The sequence below is a fragment of the Vulpes lagopus genome, chromosome 4 (genome assembly GCF_018345385.1).
Source record: "Vulpes lagopus strain Blue_001 chromosome 4, ASM1834538v1, whole genome shotgun sequence".
NCBI classification, from domain to species: domain Eukaryota; kingdom Metazoa; phylum Chordata; class Mammalia; order Carnivora; family Canidae; genus Vulpes; species Vulpes lagopus.
The window spans coordinates 112,832,998-112,853,933 of NC_054827.1; the positions used below are offsets into that span (position 1 = coordinate 112,832,998).

General features: G+C 56.9%; 1 protein-coding gene across 3 annotated transcripts; it reads right to left on the minus strand.

Moving 5' to 3' along the window:
• Window positions 1-136: 136 nt before the first annotated feature.
• KIF7 (kinesin family member 7) lies at window positions 137-19,846 on the minus strand. 3 transcript variants are annotated; one of them, XM_041750998.1, is made up of 19 exons: window positions 19,691-19,846; window positions 17,695-18,046; window positions 15,862-16,062; window positions 15,150-15,543; window positions 14,425-14,977; window positions 13,821-13,937; window positions 13,085-13,303; window positions 12,193-12,338; window positions 11,711-11,826; window positions 11,395-11,544; window positions 9,822-10,024; window positions 5,521-5,718; window positions 5,054-5,179; window positions 4,717-4,893; window positions 3,572-3,787; window positions 2,775-2,981; window positions 1,899-2,097; window positions 1,656-1,802; window positions 137-1,446 (listed from the first exon to the last, which is right to left on the minus strand). In XM_041750998.1, exons 1-19 carry the CDS (start codon window positions 19,790-19,792, stop codon window positions 1,073-1,075), a joined length of 4,197 nt encoding a protein of 1,398 aa, XP_041606932.1. In that variant the 5' UTR covers window positions 19,793-19,846; the 3' UTR covers window positions 137-1,072. The 3 variants fall into 3 exon arrangements, with proteins under 3 accessions (XP_041606932.1, XP_041606931.1, XP_041606929.1); XM_041750997.1 differs by having other exon boundaries at window positions 4,717-4,890; window positions 12,193-12,341; XM_041750995.1 differs by having other exon boundaries at window positions 12,193-12,341.
• Between the last annotated feature and the right edge of the window lie 1,090 nt (window positions 19,847-20,936).

The window sequence follows — 20,936 nt, forward strand, 5'->3', positions numbered from 1 at the left end:
CCTCTTGGAATGTGTCCTTCCCACCTGGTACCCCAATCCACCACCCTAGCCCCCTTGTTAGGGAGGTGGTATAGCTGGTGCCCTAACTCAGCCTAGGGGTTGGGGGCAAACGGAATTATAGGGGCTCCCATTCCAGCCCTAGCCTCTGAGAGACCAAGGCAAGTCTGACAACCCCCCCATCTCACTTGTGAAGTGGGAGAAAGGGCTCCCCACAGGTCCCTTGAAAAGCTGAAGGCTGTGTCCCATGGCAGAATAAATTTATTGCATTCCTCACGTAATAAAAAAAAAAAAATCCTCTCTGGCTACTTAGCATTCTGGGCCTTTCTGTTTAAGCTCACAGTCTCTGGTTGACTCACTCAGGCCGAGCGCTAGTGGTTCTTGGAGCAGCTGCGTCTCCGGGTCAGCCTGAAACCCAGCCCGGCCCCATCCTCACTGTGCATGGGGAGATGCCTGTGTCATGGAGCAGCCAGGAGGGTCCTGGGGAACTGCTTGCTGGCAGTCTTGGCCAGGGGCAGGACTAGGGCTTCTTAATTAGGCCTGTCTCAGGAACTCTGAAAAGCTTTCAAGCCCGTCGTGTCCTCTAATCTGATTCTCTTGGCTTGTACATCAGACCAAGTCAGAACTCCCATTTCTTCCTTCAGAGATTCTCATTTATTATAAAATGGTTTTACAAAATTCTAAAAATACACAAAGCTTCCCACCATAAAAACAAGACCATTTAACACACAACCCTGTTGTCACTAATTCTGTGTCCAGCACTGGCTGAACCACAGCCACACAGTCTTGAGACCAGAACTGCCTTTTGCACACTCTCAAGCCAAAAGATGGCAATCTGATACCAAAGCTCAAAGGAAGTGGGGGGGGGGGGGGGGGGCAGGACTTAGCATATATTTTAAAAATTGAGTTGAATTCATTTGGGCTGTAGCCCAAATTTGCTGACTCCAATTGTGTCAAGATCAGGACCTGGATCTGCAGTGGGAGGTAAAGACTGCCCTTCCCAGAAGCAAAGGCAGGCAGCTGGACCTTGCTGCAGGCCTGGAGTGTCCCTCTGGGGTGGGTTCTGCCCATAAGCCTACAGGGGGTTCTTCCTGACGTCAATCATCCCTGGGCTGCCTCGGCGCAAGTCCCGCCGGGGTGTGGCCAAGGGCCCGAAATTCCAGGGCAGCCCCAGCTCACCCCCAGGTAGCACCCGTCCCACCAGGGGCTCAGTGGCCTCCCGAGGCCGCAGCTCCTCCAGAGAGCCAGGCTCCTCACCGCACAGGCTTGAGCGTTTCCACGTCAGTGGCAGCGGGGCCCGGACCACATCCCGCACCTCATCCCGGGCACGGGGGACGCTGTCGGGCAGAGGCTGCTGCCAGAGCAGCTCAGGGCCAGTGGGGAGCTCCTCCTCAGTTCCAGGAGGTGGTCTGTTCTCCAGGCACAGGGTCCTCTTCTCCCCACCTGTCACTGGGAGAAAGAATGCGCTCATCAGAGGCGGAGGCAGTGCCTTCCAGGGCAGCCCCACTTCTCCAGGCCCCAGCCCAGGAAGCCATGTGTGAACTGCCCTGGGAAGAGCTAGAGTTCGCACAGTTTTAAAGCTTCCCCCAGGGAGGAAAGCCTGACACTACAAGGCAGGGCAAAACGTGGCCCAGCTCACAGACTCAGGTGGGAATTACCCCTGCTTGGGCCTGCAGCATTCCAACAGCTAAGTTTCTGTTTCAGTTCCTGGTTCATCCACATGTGGCGGCCCAGTTCCTTCTCCAGAGCTTGAATCCTGGTCTCATATTGCCTCTTGCTGTCTGCTAACCCCTCACCAAGGTGATCTGGAGGGCAGAGACCAAGGAGGTGGTGAGAGGCTGTGGGCGGGTGGGTGGCCAGGGGCTGGGCCCAGGGAGTGTGTGGGGCCTGGGGTGCCTCACCTCGACTCTGCTGGAGAAGGAGCTGGATGTTCTGCTCGTGCTCCTTCTGCTGCAGCGTCAGCTGGCGGTCCATCTCCAGGCGCTGCCGCTCCAGAGCCACCTCCAGCCAGTAGACCAGCCTCTGCTGCTCCTCCAGCTGCATCTCCAGCTCCGAGAAGGCAATCTGCTGCTGGTGCTGCTCCTCTCGGAGTGTTACTACCTGTCCCAAACCCAGACACACTCAGCCCCAAGCTCTGGCTCCCTTTGCCGACCGGGGACAGCAGGTATTCGGCCAACTTGCCACCATTGCCCCCCGGGGCAGACGTCACGAAGAAATTGCCAGGGTGTTCCACTGAGCCAAGACTTGGCCTCAGACACCTCAACAGTGTCCCAGCTGGTAACTTCCTGATGACAAGAGTCAGCTCTCAAGATGAAGCTTACTTTCTGTCCCTGCCTCAATCTCCTTCCTCTTCAGGTGCTCCTAGGCTCCCAGGCAGAGCCTCAAGCTGTGGGATCTCACCAAGGCCAGGATATCTCAACCTTGGCACTAGTGACATCGTTGGCAGAGAACTGTGGTTGTGAGGGTCTGACAGCATCCCTGGTCTCTAACCCCCACTACTGTGATGACCAGAAGCATCTCTGGACCCCTGGGGGCAAAACTCCCTGATAAGAATCACTGATCCGGGTTCACTGGAGGGGCCAAGCAGGGGAAGGTGGTGGGGGAGAGTACTGGGTCTTAGTTTCACTAAGGCAGGTTTTAGAAAGCAGAGTCCAAGGTGGCCTGGAGCCTGGAGTTAGCCTGGGAGGAAATGGAGCTACCTCTGCAGCTGTCATCAGACCCACCCTCACCTCAAGGCCAGAAGGCGGTGGCAGGGGGTTTGGGGGTCGCAGACCCACCTTGTCAAAATACTTGCAAAGCAGGGCTCTGGTCTCTGAGGACGAGAGGTAGCTGAGCTTGGCCATGAGATTCATCTCACACTGGGAAAGCAAGGAGGCTGAGGCCCGCAGCACCCGCTGGCGGCATGTGATGGCCTCGTTCTTATACTCGATGGCAGCGTCCAGGGCCTCGATGGCCTCATCCAGCTGGAATAGTGTCCGTTCCTCCTGCAGGACAAGGCATGCGTTGAGGGGGAGGCCAGGCTTCTACCACACACACCCAGCGGTTGGACGACAGCCCAGGGCAGACAGCAACAGCTTGTAGCCACAAGGGAGATGTTGTGTCCCCTCGTCCTGAGCACGCAGTCAGCACAGCAGAGACAGGAAGCTTCCATTACAGCCCCAACCCCAGGGGGAGGCCAGGGCTCTGGGAGGCTACTTTCTGCAGTGCACCGCCTCACATGATCTCTAGCAGGAAGCACAGAAGACCCTTTGCCCAAGGGAAGCATGGGGAGACTGCTTCCGAGCACAGAGGTTCCGCCGGGCCGAGTTTATAGCAACAAAGCTCTCCCTGCGGCTCAGGGACTGGCCACCGGGTGCGGGGATATGCTGCCGACACTCATTCCCACACGAGCCCAGGCATGTAACACGTGGATTGACACCCAGGGCCCAGCCTGTGTGTCCCAGAGCTGACGACAGGGCCAGGCCAGCAACCCTGGGAGCCACCCCCCTCTCTGAGTCTCACCTGCAGAAAAAGCACATTCAGGAAGCAGCAGGGCCCGGCACCAGGCTGGGGGGAGGCCAGCCACGAGGCTCACCTCGGGTGATAGCAGGCTGCCCCGCCGCAGCTTGCTGTCAATGTCCAGGCGCTGCTTCAGCAGCGAGTCCTTCTCCTGGCGCAGGGCATCGATCTCGCCGCGGAGCTGCTGCTGGCTCTGGGCGCTGCCCTGCCGCAGCTGCCCGCTCTTCTCTGACAGCTCCTTCTCCAGGTGCTCCAGCCGGCTGGACACACGCACGATGTCCTCGCTGAGGGCCTGGGGGCAGCCCCACCGGGGGTCAAGGAGGGAGCAGGAGTTATGGCAGCCACACTACCTCACCCCACCCTGGGATGATGCCCTTCCCTCAAGCCCTAACATCCAGGAGCACTGCTCAGCGGGGAGGCCTGCGGAAGCTGAGGGAGTGGGGCCCGAGGGACTGGAGCCTCTGAGGAGGGGCCCCCATGGATGGCCCAGAAGGACACAAAACAAGCACATGAAAAGGCACTCCTGGCAAAATGGGGGAGACCCAGCTGGAAGCAGAGCAGAGCAGGCCCTTCCGGGAGCCCCATGTGGGAGGAAGAGAGGGCTCTGAGGGCAAAGGGAAGTTCCAGACAATCCAGCAGCACACTGAAGCCCCTTGGACTCAAGTGTTCTAGAATGGCAGCAGCAGTGGGGCTGGACCCCTGCGGGGACCTAGCCAGGCACCTGCTCCTGGCCCCGCCCTGGGCTTTGTGTTTGACATACCCCCTTCTCATCTGCGTGGCAACACTGTGACTCCATTTGACTGAAGAGGCAACTGGCTGAGAAGCTCCTTATTTAAGAAGAAGCAATGATGCAGGGTGGATGGAGCTGACCAGGCCACATGCCCAGGTCTGTCTGCCTCCAGCACCACTGAGTGCCGGTGCTCCATGGTCAGCCCTCCTGTCTACACCTGCTATTCCTTGTTCTGCCTGCATAGCATAGAACCTGCATCATAAACACCCTAAGGTGGTGTAAGCCCTGTAGGACTGAGCTTCACATAGCTGCAGCTTACATGGCCATTACGTGGGACATCACCCAGAAGAACCTCACCTATCTAGACCTCACCTGGCAGGGTTATTGTCTGGAGGGACCTCAAATGGAAGGACCCACCTAATGGAATCTCACTTGGAGGAACCTCAACTAGCAGAAACCCAGCTGACAGGTTTCTCCTGGCAGGACCTCACCTGGCTGGACCGTAGGCGCTTGCTCTCCAGCCCCGTCTTTTCTTGCATCAGTGCCTCCTTCTTGGCCAAGATAGCCTCCCGCTTGTGGAGCTCCTCCCCCAGCTCCTCCAGGGCCCGCCGCTGCTGTAGGACTTTCTCCATCTCTTGATCTAACCACTTCTTCTGTTCCTCGATCTTCTGGGGGAGGGTGGGGGAGGCAGGGAGGGAACTCAGCTCTCACCCTGGGCCAAGGGTCCGAGGGGGAGAACAGCGAACCTGCCAGCTGAGCCCCAGGGGCCTCTGGCAACCCGGAGGGCTGCGGGTGCTCCCAGGGATGCAGGCCCACCCCAGGCCCCACCTGCTGCTGCTCCAGGCTGACCACGGAGCCATTGCTGCCGCTGCGCCGCTTCCTCTGGAACGCGGCGATCTCTTCCGTTTTGATCTTCAGGATCTTCTGCTGCTGCTCGTGCCTCCGCTCCAGCTCCTGGGGAGGCACCAGGCAAGCAGCTCAGAACTGCCTGTGGTCCACAGAGCCCCCCTGGAGATGGCCTGGCCGCCCTGCATCTCTGGGGACCAGCAGCAGCAGCAGCACACGCTGGCCTGGCTCCTGCGAGACGCCAGTCAGTAGGCACAGCTTGCCCCTGGGACCCCCGGCCCTCCCCTTTTCCAGGTAGAACAACACACCCCGGGAGGCCAAGTGACCTGTTTATGAGGTCACACAGCCACAAGTTGGGGGGCTGTGATGCAGCGCTGGCCCACCCCCCACCCTGCTGTGCCCCAAGCCGGCCTCTTGCCCAGACACCTGCACCCCAGCTCCAGCCTGACCTTGACGCGGTGCTGCCGCTTCGTCATCTCTGTCTCCAGGCGCCGCTTCTGCTCCGTCTCCTCGCGAAGCCGCCTCTGCAGCTGCCCCTGCTGCTGCCGCATGAGCTGCACGTGCCTCTCGAGCTCCTGCAGGCGCTTCTCGCTCTGGGTGGACAGCGACACCAGTCGCTCCGTCGCCTGCTTCTTCTCCTTCAGCACCTGGACCAACACAGCCTCTGCTGGGTCAAAAGCTGTCACCACACTGACACAGCCAGGGTGGGCAGGACCAAAGGAGAACAGATAGAGGAGCAGACAGAAGGGGACACAGGCCACTGGCTAATGTCAGAAGGCTAGTGGTGGTGGCTAGTCTGACATTTCCTATGTACCAGGCACACACCAGGTGCTCTGTGTGTAGCAAGTGATCCTGTCTTATGAAAAAATAGGATTAGCATTATCCCTACTTTGCAGATTAAGAAACGGAGGCACAGACAGGTCAGGAAACTTGACCAAGGACCCAGAGCTAGTAAATAGCAGAGCTGGGATTCACACCCAAACAGTCAGGTTCCAGAGCCCACATTCTCAATCATTCTACTGAAGTGTCTCTCAGACACCTGAACTGAGAAAAGGAAGGAAGGAATGAAGGATTGACAGCTGTATGGATGGATGGAAGGGTGGGTGGTGAGATGGATGGGATCATATAAGGGTAAATGTGTTGGGGAATGTCACTGAGAGATGTGACCACTGGCTAACCCATGAACTGGATTGGGGTGATTAGGGCACCTCACCCCTTCTCGGGCCTTGGATCATGGGTTCCACTTGCTTTTCCTGCTCCCAGAGGTGGCTCCAAGGACCCATCCTTGAGATGGGATGTGGAGCTGGACAGCCACATGCAGAAGAATGAAACTGGACCACTTTCTTATACCATACACAAAAATAAACTCAAAATGGATTAAGAACCTAAACATGAAACAAGAAACCATAAAAATCCTAGAAAAGAGTATAGACAGTAACTTCTCTAACATCAGCTATACCAATATTTTTGTAGATCTGTCTTCTGAGGAAGGGGAAACAAAAATAAACTATTGAGACTTCGTCAAAATCAAAGGCTTCTGCACAGCAAAGGAAACAATACACAAAACTAAAAACCAACCTACTGAACAGAAGATATTTGCAAATGACATATCTGATAAGGCTTTAGTATCTAAAATATATGAAGAACTTACACAACTCAACAGCAAAAAGACAATCCAATTAAAAATGGGCAGAAGACCTGCAAATGGCCAACACACACATGAAAAGATCCTCAACATTACTTATCACTAGGGAAAAGCAAATCAAAATCACAATGACAGGTTACTTCATAGCTACCAGAATGGCTAGAATTAAAAAGACAAGAAGTAACAAGCATTGGTGAGGATAGGAGCAGCGAAAAGGAACTGTTGCTGGGAACGCAAATCCATGCAGCCACTATGGAAGAGAGTATGGAGGGTCCTCAAAAAATTAAAAATAGAAATGCCATATGATCCAATAATCACACTACTGGGTATTTACTTAAAGAAAATGAAAATGCAGGGATCCCCAGGTGGCTCAACGGTTTAGCACCACCTTGAGCCCAGGGTGTGATCCTGGAGTCCCAGGATCAAGTCCCACATCCGGCTCCCTTCATGGAGCCTGCTTCTCCCTCTGTCTGTGTCTCTGCCTCTCTCCCTCTCTGTTTCTCATAAATACATAAAATCTTAAAAAAAAAAAAAAAAGAAAATGAAAACGCTAATTCAAAAGGATAAAAGCACCCCTATGTTTATTGCAGGATTACTATTATTTTTTAAAGATTTACTTGAGAGAGATTGAAAGGAGAGAAAGGAGGCAGAGGGAGAGGAAGAAGCAGACTCTCTGATGAGCAGGGAGCTCGACATGAGACTCAATTCCAAGACCCAGGACCATGACCTGAGCCGAAGCACACTCAACTGACTGAGCCACCCAGGTGCCCCCTATTGCAGCATTAGAGCCAAGTCATGAAAGCAGCCCAAGTGTCCACTGATAAATGGATGGATAAAGATGTGGTCTTTACAACACAATGACTATCATTCGGCCGTAAAAAAAAGAATGAGATCTTGCCATTTGCAACCATATGGATGGACCCAGAGTATTGTGTTAAGTGAAATAAGAGAAAGATACAATATGATTTTGCCTATATGTGGAATCTAAAATACAAATGAACAAACAGCACAGAGACCCAGAAATACAGAGAACAAACTCATAGTTGGTGGGGTGGGCAAAATGGGTGAAGGGGCGTGGGAGGTCCAGGTTTCCAGCTATGGAATGAATATATCATGAGGATGAAAGGCATAGCATAGGAACATAGTCAGTGGTATTGTAACAGCACCGTGTGGTGACAGGTGGTAGCTGCACCTATGGTGAGCAGAGCAAAACATACAGACTTGTCAAATCACTGTGTTGTACACCCGAAACTAATGTAACCCTGTGTCAACTACACTTGAGTAAAAAAACCAAAACCAACCAAACAAAAAGATTAAATTATTAGCAGATAAAACCAGTCTGGCTGAGTGGACTAAAGTACTGCCCCAGGCTTCAATACATTTGAATGATCAACGAGTAGGGCCAGTTGCCCCATATGCCAGACTGGGGACCCCAGCCAAGGCACCCAATCCCATGAGGATATGCAAGACATGGGAAACACCCATTGTCCCAAGTCTTACCATGGAACAATATGCTATGCTGCTGAGAACACCAAGCCCCCCTATCATGCCCAGGAAAGGGATTACCTACCAGAACATGCCATGGGATGTCCCATCAGGATGGGTGGGAGACTTCACACCTCCAGGTGAGAGGGAACCATCCAATCTCCACTGGCTTTTTTTTTTTTTAAGACTTATTCATGAGAGAGAGAGAGAGAGAGAGAGAGAGGGCAGAGACCTAGGCAAAGGGAGAAGCAGGCTCCCTGCAGGACTCGATCCCAGGACCCTGGGATCACAACCTGAGCCAAACGCAGATGCTCAACCACTGAGCCACCTAGGCGTCCCTCCACTGGGATTCTGTTGTCCTGCTACAAGCTGGACCAGCTGAAATTTACTATATGTGGAATGGAATACATACCACTGAGCCAGGGAAGGCAGCAGGGGTGGGCATATCCCACCCCAGTCCATCTTTACACGCCTGACAGCGCTGCCTCCTCCAGCCAACATGTGTGGTATGCACAACCAGGTCAATTTCCTAAAGCTGCCAACCTGCCTCTCCCTGAGGCCAGGTGGACACCATTTTCCAATAGTATGATCATGTGGCCGCCACCTTGGTTCCCTCCATGGCCTGGAGGTTACAGCACACATGGAAGCCCTTCCTAAATTCATCCAGCAAGCCTTCGATAATAGCCAACAAAGTCTATCCTTATTGAGAACACTGAAATGTCTCTGATGAGAATAGCTATCCTCCAAAATAGGACGGACGGCCTTGGACATGAGTGCTCCACAAGGAGGCACCGGTGAAATTATCCAAACAAAATGTGGTGTGTCCCCCGGCTGAGTCTGCTAATGCATGATCTTTATTAAATCACATAAGGACAGAAGTGAACAACACCCTGGGTGATCCAATCCCCAGCCTGGGGGAGTTAATAAACCAGTGGTTCGGATCACGGGGCTCTTAGAAAAAGTAATCACTGATTTTGGAATCCGTGTCTCAATCTGTATTCTCTCAGACATGCCTACGTTTTTGCTGTGGCATCCAGAGCACCACCAAAGGAGCCACCTTCAAGTGAATCAGAACCCCTTGATGATGGCTCAGAGAGGTGCCTGTGGAAAGGGGCACCCAGGACGAGTTCCATTGCTTAGTAAACCTGCCACTTTCCTCATTGGAGTGGCTGTCTCTCTTCCATTTCTCCCTGACTTCCAAGTGTGGGGACCCAGTTCAGGTTACACCTGCGAACTCCAGAGGGGAGTTAGGAACCAATTAAATGAAATGGGGTATGGATGAGATAGACATATGGACTGGTGGGTAGAAAGAGGGAAGATGGAATGGAGAGGCAGGTGGCCAGGGAACTGGGAGGCAATGGTTGCATGAATAAGAGGTACCCTGTTTTCATACCCGCCTACCCACCCCCGGTCTCCAGGCAGGACTGGCCTCCCTGCCTCTGCTGTGTTTAAAGCTGAGCCGACTCCCAGCGCTGCCGACTTCTTTGTCACCCCAGCCTCACCCTCGGAGGCCGCCAAACCAGCCAGGGGCTGGGGCACCAGGGCCTGAGCATCCATAGGTCCCAGTGAACTTGGGCCCCAGGACCCACGTGTCTGGATCCCGGGACTCCCAACACTGACCTGCACCTGGCTCTGGGCAGCAGCCACACGCTGGCGGAACTCCTGGAGCTGGGACCGCTCACCAGGGTCCTGAGGCTCCTTGCCCTCGAGCTCCCGCAGCTGTCTCTGGCTTTCACTCAGCTCGGCCCGCACACGTTCTGCCTCCTGCTCCAGCTCCCGGATGTGCTGGCTATGCTGGCGGTTCAAGGCCTGGGCTGCCTTCCCTAGAGGGGATGGGGGCTTCATCAGCACAGGAGGCCCCTCCCACTGGGAGGACCATCCTTTCACCCCCCATTCCCGAGAGGTGGCCACCTACAAGACAGTACCAGTACCACAAGTTACTGAATGTATTTTCCTTTAAATCACTTGCTTTTCAAATTAGCCTCATCCGTCACAGTGTCCCAGGGAAATTATGGGTTCCGCTGCCTTTATTTTTATCTAATACATACTAGCAAAGACCTAGCTTGGGCCTCCATAGAATTAAGCCTCTGGAACTAACTTCCATTTGCAGGAAATCTGAAGACAAAGGACAAGTTGAATAACACCCCAGGGAGCAAATAGGCAGACCCAGAACATGGCAGGGTGGGGGGCTGTGAGACATTCCTCAGGACTGGGAGAAAGTACTGGAAGGGAGACTTTAGAGGCCTAACAAGCAAACAGTGTGTGGAACACATGTGGAGCTAGGTTCTAGCAAACCAGCTGCCGAGGAACCGAGGGGACGGGTCTATGCTCTGGGCATCGGGGTGACAGTAAGTGTTGTTAGATGCACTCATGGTATTTTGGTAAAAGAGGCACAACCAAAAGGTATGGGGCGAAATGACAAGATGTCCGGGATTTGCATCAGAACGCTTCAGCAAAGGGAAAAAGAGAGATGAATGCAGGGCAAGACATTGTAATGTGAAATCTGCGTGATGGGTGTGAGAGCCTTACCAGCCTTTCCTCACGGGTTTGAAAGTTTTCACAGTGCATTTTTTTTTACAATGCATTCTGTAATAAACTTAACTACTAAAATAAAAAGGCTCAGCTGGCCACTACCTCAAATCTCTCCCAGCCCCTTTACATGCATCACCAGGGCAGCCCGGGTGGCTCAGCGTTTAGCGTGGCCTTCGGCCCACGGCGTGATCCTGGAGTCCCAGGATCAAGTCCCATGTCGGGCTCCCTGCATGGAACCTGTTTCTCCCTCTGCCTGTGTCTGCGCCTCGCTCTCATGAATAAATAAATAAAATGTTGTGTTTACATGCATCATAGCGGCAGACACAACATGATTTGGGGACATTATTTGCTCCCGAAAACCAAGAGAGTGTGAGCACCACGGTCCCTCACACAGCAGGCAACTGATAAATGCAACCGCTACTGATAATGCTAGGTAATACTTCCTGAGAACCAGTCTAATTACTTACTTCGGCTGAATTAATTCACTTCAACAACCCTTGAAACAGGTACGATTACTATCCCCACTTTAGAGATGAGAAAACTTGAGTCCCAGAGGAGCTGTCCTACCTGCTCAAGGCCACACAGCTGGAAGAGGCTGAGCTGGTTACCAAACCTAAACGACTGTCCGGTGGGAGGCCCACCTGACAGACCAGCACCTCACCTGTGCGGACCAGCTCGCCAATGAGCTCCTCCTTCATGCGAATGTTGATGGACAGTTCCCGGATCTTCTGTTGGGCCTGGGCCAGCCGCCACTCAGAGGCCATGGCAGCTGGGGTCTGACGGGGTCGAGCCGGGGCCTTGCTCCCACCAACTGTTGTAACAAGCACACTGCACTGTCAAGGCTGCTGCCCCAGCTGACAGTGAGGGAGGCGGGCGAGGGAAGGGGCAGCCGGGGTGATGTGTGGACTGCCCAGGATGGCCAGTCCAGGACGGTGGAGGAGAGGGTCAGAGCCCTCTCTGCGCCCGACCCAGCTCACCTCTGGGCCCTGGGTTGGCTGCACCCAGTTCCTCAAGGTGAAGCTCTGGGCCCTTCCTGTCAAGTGGACTCCCCGAGCAGGCCCCCTCCCTTTGGCTCCATTTGTTGATGCCATTTCTGGAAGACAGAAGCAGGAGTCATATGCTTCCCAGCCAGAGGAAGGCAGTGAAGCCATTGGGTCAGTGGAATCCCAGAGTGTCAGTCCAGCAGGACAGAGGCCAGGGGGGCTGAGTCTCAGGGGCACTGGGCTGTTGGGGGCACCGAGGGCCACCCTGAAGGCTGAGGACCAGGAAGCCCAGGCCCACCCAGCAGCACATTCACCCCAGTGAGAACTCTTGGTCCCAAGTCCACCGCCCCCATCTGTTCTTCCCAGCTAGATGAAGCAACGTAGGTGAGGGCACCCTGAGACCACAGCAGGACCCTCCTCCAGCCCTGCCTGGGCCTGTAGTGGTTCTGGTCAGGTGGGCAGCTGGTCCCACTCGCCTGCGCAGGTGCAAGTTCCGCTGAGGCAGCTGTTCCTCCTGCTCCTCCTCCTGCTCCTCCTCCTCCTCCGATGCAGCTGAAGAGCCACTTCCTGGCCTGTCGACCTCCACCAGCAACTTGGCTCCAGCCTCTTTGCCATTTGTCACCTGCTAGGGGAGTGCCAGGGCTTCAGGACAGGAAGCCTCTAGGGGGCCCTCCATCAATCATTTCCCAACACCAGTCTTTGCTTCCGACCAAACCCTGCCAATCCCAGGGTGGAGCAGGAGCTTCCTCCCTGCCCCTCTCCACCCCTCCCCTCTGCCCCACAGCACCTGGGACTCCCCAGGTGACAATCTGCCCTGTCTTTGTATACAGGTCATCTGCACCCAAGTCTTATCTCACCAACACCGTGCCCAGGTGGTGTGTGTATGACAGACTCCTGCCAAACTCACGCCCTCCCTCTCCTCTGTGCCTCAGGCTTTTACAGCTGAGATGACCCAGCGCTTTCAGGAAGATGCAGGAGCAGCATTTGTCCAAAAGGTCCCAAGTGAGTAGGCAGCCAGGCTCAGGAAAATCAGGGCTCATGGAAAAGTAAACTTGCAAGACAGAAGGGGTGACCTCAGAGGTGCTAAGCTCCCCATCTCTGGAGGTACGTAAGCTTCCCATCCAGTGCTGGAAGTCAGAAGCCTGTCTGTAACCTCCTCACTCCACAGTCAATCAATCTCCAGCCAGCCCAGGGATGCCCAATGGCACCAGATCCTTCTCAGCGGCCCTAGAGAGTCACCCAAATTTTGGCCTTTCCTCAGAGCCGGTTCCAGGAAAGCCTGGAGTGAGGAGCACATTCCCCAACACTGCCTTTCCCCTGCCTGAGCCCGTCTAATTCAACAGACACCCAGCCTTGCCACCTCCTCACCTCTCCCCAATTCTCGGGGCCAACGTCATCTCCAGGAAGGCAGGCAGGGGGCACGACACCCAGTGCATGACTGTGGGCACCCCCCAGGGGGGCCGTGTGAGGCCGGGGCACAAAGGACCCGGGAGGCAGGAGCCCTGGGGCCCCCCAGCCAGGCCGCACCAGTTCGAGCCGCAGCCGCAGCTCTGCCATCTCCTGCTGTTGCTCACGCAGCCGGTCGCTCTGCAAGACAAGTTCAGGTGCTAAAGGGAGATGCTGCAGGGATGCCGACAGGCAGAGGAGGCCACCCCCTGTCCCTGAGCCAAAACTCAGAAGGGCCAAACATCTCTGACCACCTCTTGGTCTCCTTCCCCCCGAAACACACATGGACACACACACACCCCTACAGACCTAGCTCTCACCCCACCCCGTTAGGTCCTATCCCTCCCTCCGAGTCAGTCCTCCACTTTCAGGCCAATCACTGCCGCCAGAGGGCGCCCAGGGAAACGCTGACTCAGTTACCTGGGACAAAAGGGCCTGATTCCAGGGACCCATCCCTGCCCCTCCAGCCCCACATCTCACCCGCCCCCCTCACCGGGATTCCACCCCCCCAGTCACTGCACCATTCAGTTCCTCACCTCCACGCGTGTGCTCAGCTGTACCTCCCCCATCTCTGCCCACCCTGTCAGAAGCGTGCCCTGGCTAACTCCCTCTTCTTCTCGGGAAACTTCACCTCAAGGAAGCCTCCCCCGCCAAACACCTGTAGTTTGTACTGTTCCATGGCGTCCTCCAGTGCAGCCAGAAAGTCTCGGTTCTCCTCCTCCAGCCGGGCCACCTGGCTCTGCAGGGCAAGCAGCTGCAGTGCCCCTTCCTCATCCTATGGAGCAAGGAAAGAGGTTTCAGGAGCAGGACAAGACTGCCTGTCTCTGGGACACCCCAGCTTGCTGCTCTGCCCTTAGCTCCGCCTGCAATTGGGGCTCCAGAGCCCACCTCACCTACCTCACCTACAATCCCCTCTGCAAGCTATTTGGGCCACCTCAGGTCATTATAATTGTACTGTTATTAACAATATCACCACTCTTAGTAGGAACCCGAGACTCCACTAACGTGCTGGGTGGGGTACCTGGTGCACCTTCGGCCCTTACAACAGCCCCGGGAGCCCAGGAGGTAGATACTAGCGTAATCCCCATTTCACAGATGGAGACCCTGAGGCTCGGGGATGGACAGATAGAGTGTGATCAAGGCCGCTGGCAAAAGTGCCTCTGAATCAGTAATGTGCTCTGCCGATGGGGGCGGGAGCGGGGGCAGGGGTACCGCTGGCTGAACCCTTTCCTTCCCCGCTCCCTCCCTCCCCCGGGCCACACCTGGCCTTTGGCCACCTTTGGCGGCCCGCCGGGCCCCTGTGTGGCCGGCTCCTCCGCAGAAGCGCTCTCGATGCCGCTGTCGGGCCCAGAGGCGGAGCTCAGGGCGCTGCGCTCGCCCTCCACGGCGCACAGCCAGTCGCGCACTTTGCGGACGGCGGCGCCGGGCAGCCCGGGCTCGGCCTGCAGCTCGCGCAGGAGGCTGTAGGCGGCGTCGGTGCGGGCCCGGTAGCGCGCGCACTCAGCGCCCAGGCGCGCGGCGGCGGCGGCAGCGACAGCGGCAGGGGGGGCCTGGGCGGGGCCGGGGGCGCGCCGGCCGCGGTGGATGATGCGCGTCTCCGAGCGGTGCCGCGGGGGCCCCCGCGCACCGGCCGCCACCTCCTCGGGCGCGCGCTCGGTCTCAGGCCGCCAGTTGACCGTGGCACGATTACGGATGTTCTGGGCGCGGCTGGCGTAGTTGAGGGTGTTGAGCGTCTCGTCGAAGTCGGAGGACGAGGGGCTGACGCAGGCGATCATCACCGTCTTGGCGTTGCCGCCCAGCGAGTCTTTGAGGATCCTGAGGACGCCAGGTGGGGTGGTCAGGAGCCCCGGCGCGCCTGGACTCGCCTGCCACCGCACCCCGCGGGTCAGCGACCCGGGAACACACAGGACCCATCCCCTACTGGCCTCCCCTCACCCAGCGGCCCGAGAGGGGCCCCTGCTCCCGTGGGCTGCCCGGGGACCCTCACCGGGTGATCTTGGAGTCCCGGTAGGGGATGTGGCTGCCGCGGCGCTGGGGGTCACCCAGGGCGCTGATGACGTTGCCCAAGGCCAGGAGGCTGCTGTTGATCTGGATGCTCTCCTTGAGCCGCTCGCCCGTGCTGCCCGTCTTGAGCACCCTCTCTGAGCCCGCCAGGTCCACGAAGTGGAACTTGGAGACCAGCAGCTGGCCGGCCGCCGGTCGGGGCAAGCGGCTGGGGGCGCGCCCCCGCTGCTCCAGGGTCACGGTGAAGACAGTGTGGGAGCGGCTGGACAGGCGGTTGAGGTGCGTGGCCCCGGTGTGACGCGCCGCGTTGCCCATCTCCAGGAGACTCAGCACCTCGTCCAGGCCCTCGACGTCTACCTCCTTCACGCCACACAGCACTGCGGGCATGGAAGGCTGTGAGCTCGGGGTAGGGACACCCCGGGACTGGCCAGCCAGGAGGGCAGGTGGAGCAGGGCTGGATCTCTGCAGCATTCCCGACACAGGGGCCCATGGGGGGGGGGGGGGTCCTGCCCATCCTGGCTCCAGCCTGAGGGGCTCCAGCTTGCCCCAGGCCCACCTCAATGCCTTGCATGCTGGGTACAGAAGTCGATACTGAACTCAGTGGAGACAGGAGACAGGAAGGCAAAACCTTCCAGTGCCACCCCTCAGCAGCTGCAGCCCCACTCCCAGCCAGTGGGGCCCCCAGAGTTCCTCACCAACATTTCCCCGATCATCCTCCCGAAGCTGGATGTCGCGGCTGGCAGTGCCCACCTCCAGCAGGTCTCGGAACTCCTCCTTATACACTTCCAGGTAGGACACATGCACCAGACAGTCAAGCAGGTCATTCTCATCGATAAGCTTGAAGGCTTCGGCCATGGCCCGAGGGATGATGCCCTGCTCATCCTCATGAAGGGAAGCTAGGGAGACACCACAGAGCTCCTGCCACCATGCCTTCAGATGGACACGGCTCAAGGCCCCGAGGCCACTGCCAGCACCTGGAGGATGGAGCTCCAGCATGCACGTAGCAGCAGAGGCCAGGATTGCTGGGTAGCCTGAGCCAGGCCATGCTCTACGATGGTCAGGCAGATTTATAGAATTTCAGAGTTGGAAGCAACTTCTCAAGATTCCACCAACCCCTTTCATATTGTAAGCATCCCCTTCACTACATTCCTGCTAGATCATCAGATACCCCTGGCTTGATTACTCCGTGGAGCAGGGAGCTCATTGCTATAATCTATGCTCAGTTATATAAAGGACCTCCTAGGGGCACCTGGGTGGCTCAGTTGGTTAAGCATCTGCTTTCGGCTGAGGTCATGATCCCAGGGTCCTGGGATAGAGCCCCACATTAGGCTCCCTGCTTAACAGAGAGCTGCTTCTCCCTCTACCTCTACCCCTCCCCATTTATGTGCTTTCTCTCTCTAAAATAAAATCTTAAAAATAAATAAAAGGAAAGACTTCTTAAATGTAACCCAAAAAAGTAATGAGAGGATATTCAGAGCAGCACTCTTCATAACTTCAAAAAAAATGCAACCATCCTAAGACCCAGTAGAGGATGCAGTTAAATAAACTATCTTATATGCACAATGGAATACCAAGCCACCATTTAAAAACTGGCTTGAAGTATATTTAGTGATACAGAGTAATGTTTATGATATATTGTTAAGAAAATAAAAACAGGATATAGGGATGCCTGCATGGCTATAGTGTCTGCCTTTGACTTAGGACATGATCCCGGGGACCTGGGAGCGAGTCCCACATCAGGCCCCCTGTGAGGAGCCTGCTCTTCCCTCTGCCCATGTCTCTACCTCTTTCTCTGTGTCTCTCATGAATAAATAAAATCTTTTTCAAAAAAACCCAGGATAATAAAAAAATGGGTATAATATAATCCCATTTTTTTATATAATCCCATTTCTTAAAGGTAAAATAATTTCCTCAGAGAGAGAAACTATAATGCTAACAGGGTGATTGTTGAAAAGCAATTATCAGTAAGTTTTCTTTTGTGCTTGTGTTTTTCTGTATTTTCCTAATTCGCCACGACAAACATGCATACCTTTATAACCTAAGAGAAAGCAGTCTGTGCTACTTAAAATGGGGCAGACCCTCCAACTGGCTGGCCCAAAGCATCTCTCCCAAGAGTCTGTTCCCTCACCAGGCATCAGCCAAAGCACAGCTTTCCCTGGACCCTCCCCATTCCAGCTACGACTAGAACACAGATTCCTGATGCTTGGCAGCCATCCTGACAACCTCCAGAGACAAGCCAACTTCTCTTCCCTTTCTTTCCACTGAGATCACCAGAACCACACAGTGCGACCTCGTTTCTACAGAGTTGAAAAGCACCCCCTGCCACATCCAAGGACTCATCCTTCCTACCCTGGTCAGCCCACTGATATGGCTGGTCCCACCCTGGGCTGCAGATCTGATAAGGAAACCTGCTCTCCCCAGCACCCCTATCTTCAACAGGGAATGGCAGCAAGAGGGCAGGGGCAGAAGTTCAGGAGACACGGAGTCCCCTCGATGCGGGCACGGGGCCCTCAAGCAGGGTCACTCACCCACACTGGCCTCCCCCATGGTGTATGTCTTCCCAGAGCCGGTCTGACCGTAGGCAAAGACGGTGGCATTGAAGCCCTCGAAGAAAGCCTCGAGGAGGGGCTGCACACAGGCCTGGTACACGGCCTCCTGCCCGGTGTCCTCATCCAGCACCACGTGGAAGCCAAAGTGGCGGTCTCGCCCCAGGGTGATGCGGCTGTGCTCGGGCTCCACTCGCAGGCAGCTCTGGTGCCCGTGCAGCAGCTCCTTGGGCAGCAGCGGACGGACTCTCAGGGCCACCCTCACGGGGGCCTCCTCGGCCCCTGGCAGCCTCTGGGTCTCCAGCCCCATGTTGCAGGAGGGCTCCTCCTGGCCCTGCAGAGGAGGAGGCCCCTATCATCATCCCCTGTACTCTAGGGGCATGACTCAGCCCGCAGGTGACCTGAAGCCAGATCCTGGGGCTCCTGACCTTGGAGAGATGAGATGAGAACGTCCTCCTTGCGACCCTGGTGCCCAAATACTGCAAGGGCCAACACAGTCCTACACTGTAACACTCAATGGCTCCCATCACTGGCAAAATAAGGCCCTAACTCCTCCACTTGACTCCCAAGGGCTTCTGTGTCATACCCTTCCCCTGGGGCCCCATCTCCTAGAACACATACACACACCACCACCACCACCACCACCACCACCACCACCACCACCACACCAAGGAACTCCTTTCCCTAAGACCTACTGGGGTCTCCATAATCTCTGCCTTTGTCACCTCACACCCCCTGCCCCAGCTTCTTCAAAAAAGATCCTTCAAGACTTTCCTTCAAGCTCCCACCACCAGATCTGCCAATTCTATCTCCTAAATATCAAGTTCACCTGCTTCTCCCCATACTATTGCCAAAGCCCGGGGCCCCTGCCACAGGCCTCTTGACAGGATGACATTTACCAGCTTTGTCACTGCTCTTGGTCTCCCTGTGCAGTCCAATGGGGCAGCCAGGGGCATCTTTCAAAACTGCAAATGCAATCCCGTCACTCTCCCACTTAAACTCTCTTAAAAGAGGCTCCCCATTGCCCCTGATATTCAAAACTTTAACATCCCTGCCTACCTTGTCTACTCACTTCCTGCACCCACCTTGGCTCACCTTTCTCTGCAACACACTCCCATCTCTCCCGGCTGAGGCCTGCTGGGTGTTCCTCAGGGAGCCAGGGAAGCGCCTGTGTTCTGTGTCCCACCACTACACACGCACAGCGCCCGGAGGTGCTCCCACCAGCCACGGGCCACTCTGTCGCAGAGGGGGCTGAGAGGCAGGGACTCTGCGGTCCCGCTTCCTGCTGTATCTCCAGCGCCCAGCACAAGGTCGGACGCTTAACAGCCGTCCAACAATGATGATGAAACTGCACCCCAAAAAGCTTTCCCAGTCCCCTTCTCTTATCGCACTGGCCCCCTCCCCATCGGGCCCACGGCACTCCATTTGTCACTATTTAACTTTTCTCCACAGGTGTAACGGTTCGTTCGTTCCCTCACTCGATCACCCAGTCCCTGCTGTGTGCGGGGCCCTGGGGACACGGCGGTAACCACCGCGCAAGCCAGTGGGCGCCTCCGCGCGCCCCGCACCCTGAGCTCTGCGCCGCGCGGTCCCGGCTCCTCGGCGCCCCCGCGCACCCCGGGCGCCGGGACAGCTCCGCGGCTGCGGTCGCGCTGGAGGAGGCGGGCACGAGACCGGAGCTCCCGGGAGTTTGGAAAAGTGATTACAGATGCGGAGCCGACCCTCGCAGCGTCGGCGCTCGCTCCTCCGCGCCAGGCCCGGGATGCTGGCCTCAGGCCCCCGACTTAGGGAACGGGGTGCTCCCGGCCGCCCAGGAGGCTGGCACGCAAGCAGCGGGGGGGCTCCTCGTGCTGGCGCAGAGCTCCCCAGGTGCCGGCTCCCACTGCCACCCCGCCCAGGCTTGCGCAGGGAGGCGGCGAGCGGGCGCCTCCCCCCCCACCCGGTCCCCGACCTCCACCCCTCCCCGGCCCGCACCCACCTGCTCGGGTGGGAGCGCGGTCCCCCCGCGGGGCAGTCGGGCGCCGAGCCTCCGCGCGGCGCGATCCGATGCCGTCATCGGGACCCCCGCCCCCCAAAACATCCCGCCCCTCACCCGCCACCCCGCCCGCGCGGGCGCTCGAGGGCGGAGGCGGGAGCCGGGCGGCGCCGCCTAGTCTGTCCGCAGACGGGGCGGGGCCGGGAGCGGAGGGGCGGTGTGAGGGGCGGCGTGGGGGCGGGGCCTCGTCCGGGGGCGGGGCCACGGTGCCGGGGGAGGGGGGCGCCCCCCAGCGCCGTCCCCGCCTGCAGGCGCTGCGCTCTGGATTCCAGCGCAGACTTGCAGAATTCTGGGGACTCGGCGGAGGCCAAGGCCGCCTGATGCTCCGAGCTGGAGAAGCCCACCTGCTCTTGCAGCGGGGGCACCTAAATCTTAAGGCAAGTTGCAACAGGTGAGGAAACGAAAACTAACTGGGAGACTTTCGCTCCACGAGGAGAGAGGTTGGCTTCTCCAACCCTAGACTCTGAATAACAGCGGACTGAAGATAAGCTTCTTTCTGTTCGTGAATTCATTCGTTCGGGTGCAGACCTTCGCTCCTCCCGTCATTGCTACCCGGGTATCGCAGTCCTCCCTACACCCACTCAGACCTCAGCAAAGCTATCCCTTCCCCAACCTCAGAAAGCCTCCACCCTGCTTTTCTCGGATTTCACTACCCTATTCTAAAAAAGCTGAGAAGGATCCAACCCCCAGGAGATTTTCCAGGTAGGGCTGGGGGCCCACTCCACCCTGTGTGAGGGGGCTCTGGCTGCACCCCCTGCACTCACACCAGGGAGTCCTCGCTGTGCCCCTTCTTCACCAAGACCCAAAGTGACGTAGAGGGTGGATGGATGAAGCCACCAGGGACCGGGCATGCCAGACAGAGAACAAGCTGGAGACTGCCCCTGGGAGAGCCTCACCAGGGCAGGCCCTGACAAGGCCTGGCACCCCCCAGCACTGGCTTGGAAGCCCCCAGTTTAGAGTGAGCAGAGGAACCACCTGTCCATTGGTAGACTGCACGGCCACCCAGCCTCAGGTTCCTGGATGCCACAGTGTCACAGTGCCCGGGAAAGAGGCCGCTGGGAGGTGAGGTTTTTGGAGAGTTCTCAGCCAACCTCTCCAGTTTGGGAAGTTACTCTGGGTGGAACAGCTAGTGGGACCCTTGCTGAGGTGTTCATTCTGAATCTACCCAGGAAAGGTGCTGACCAAGGGA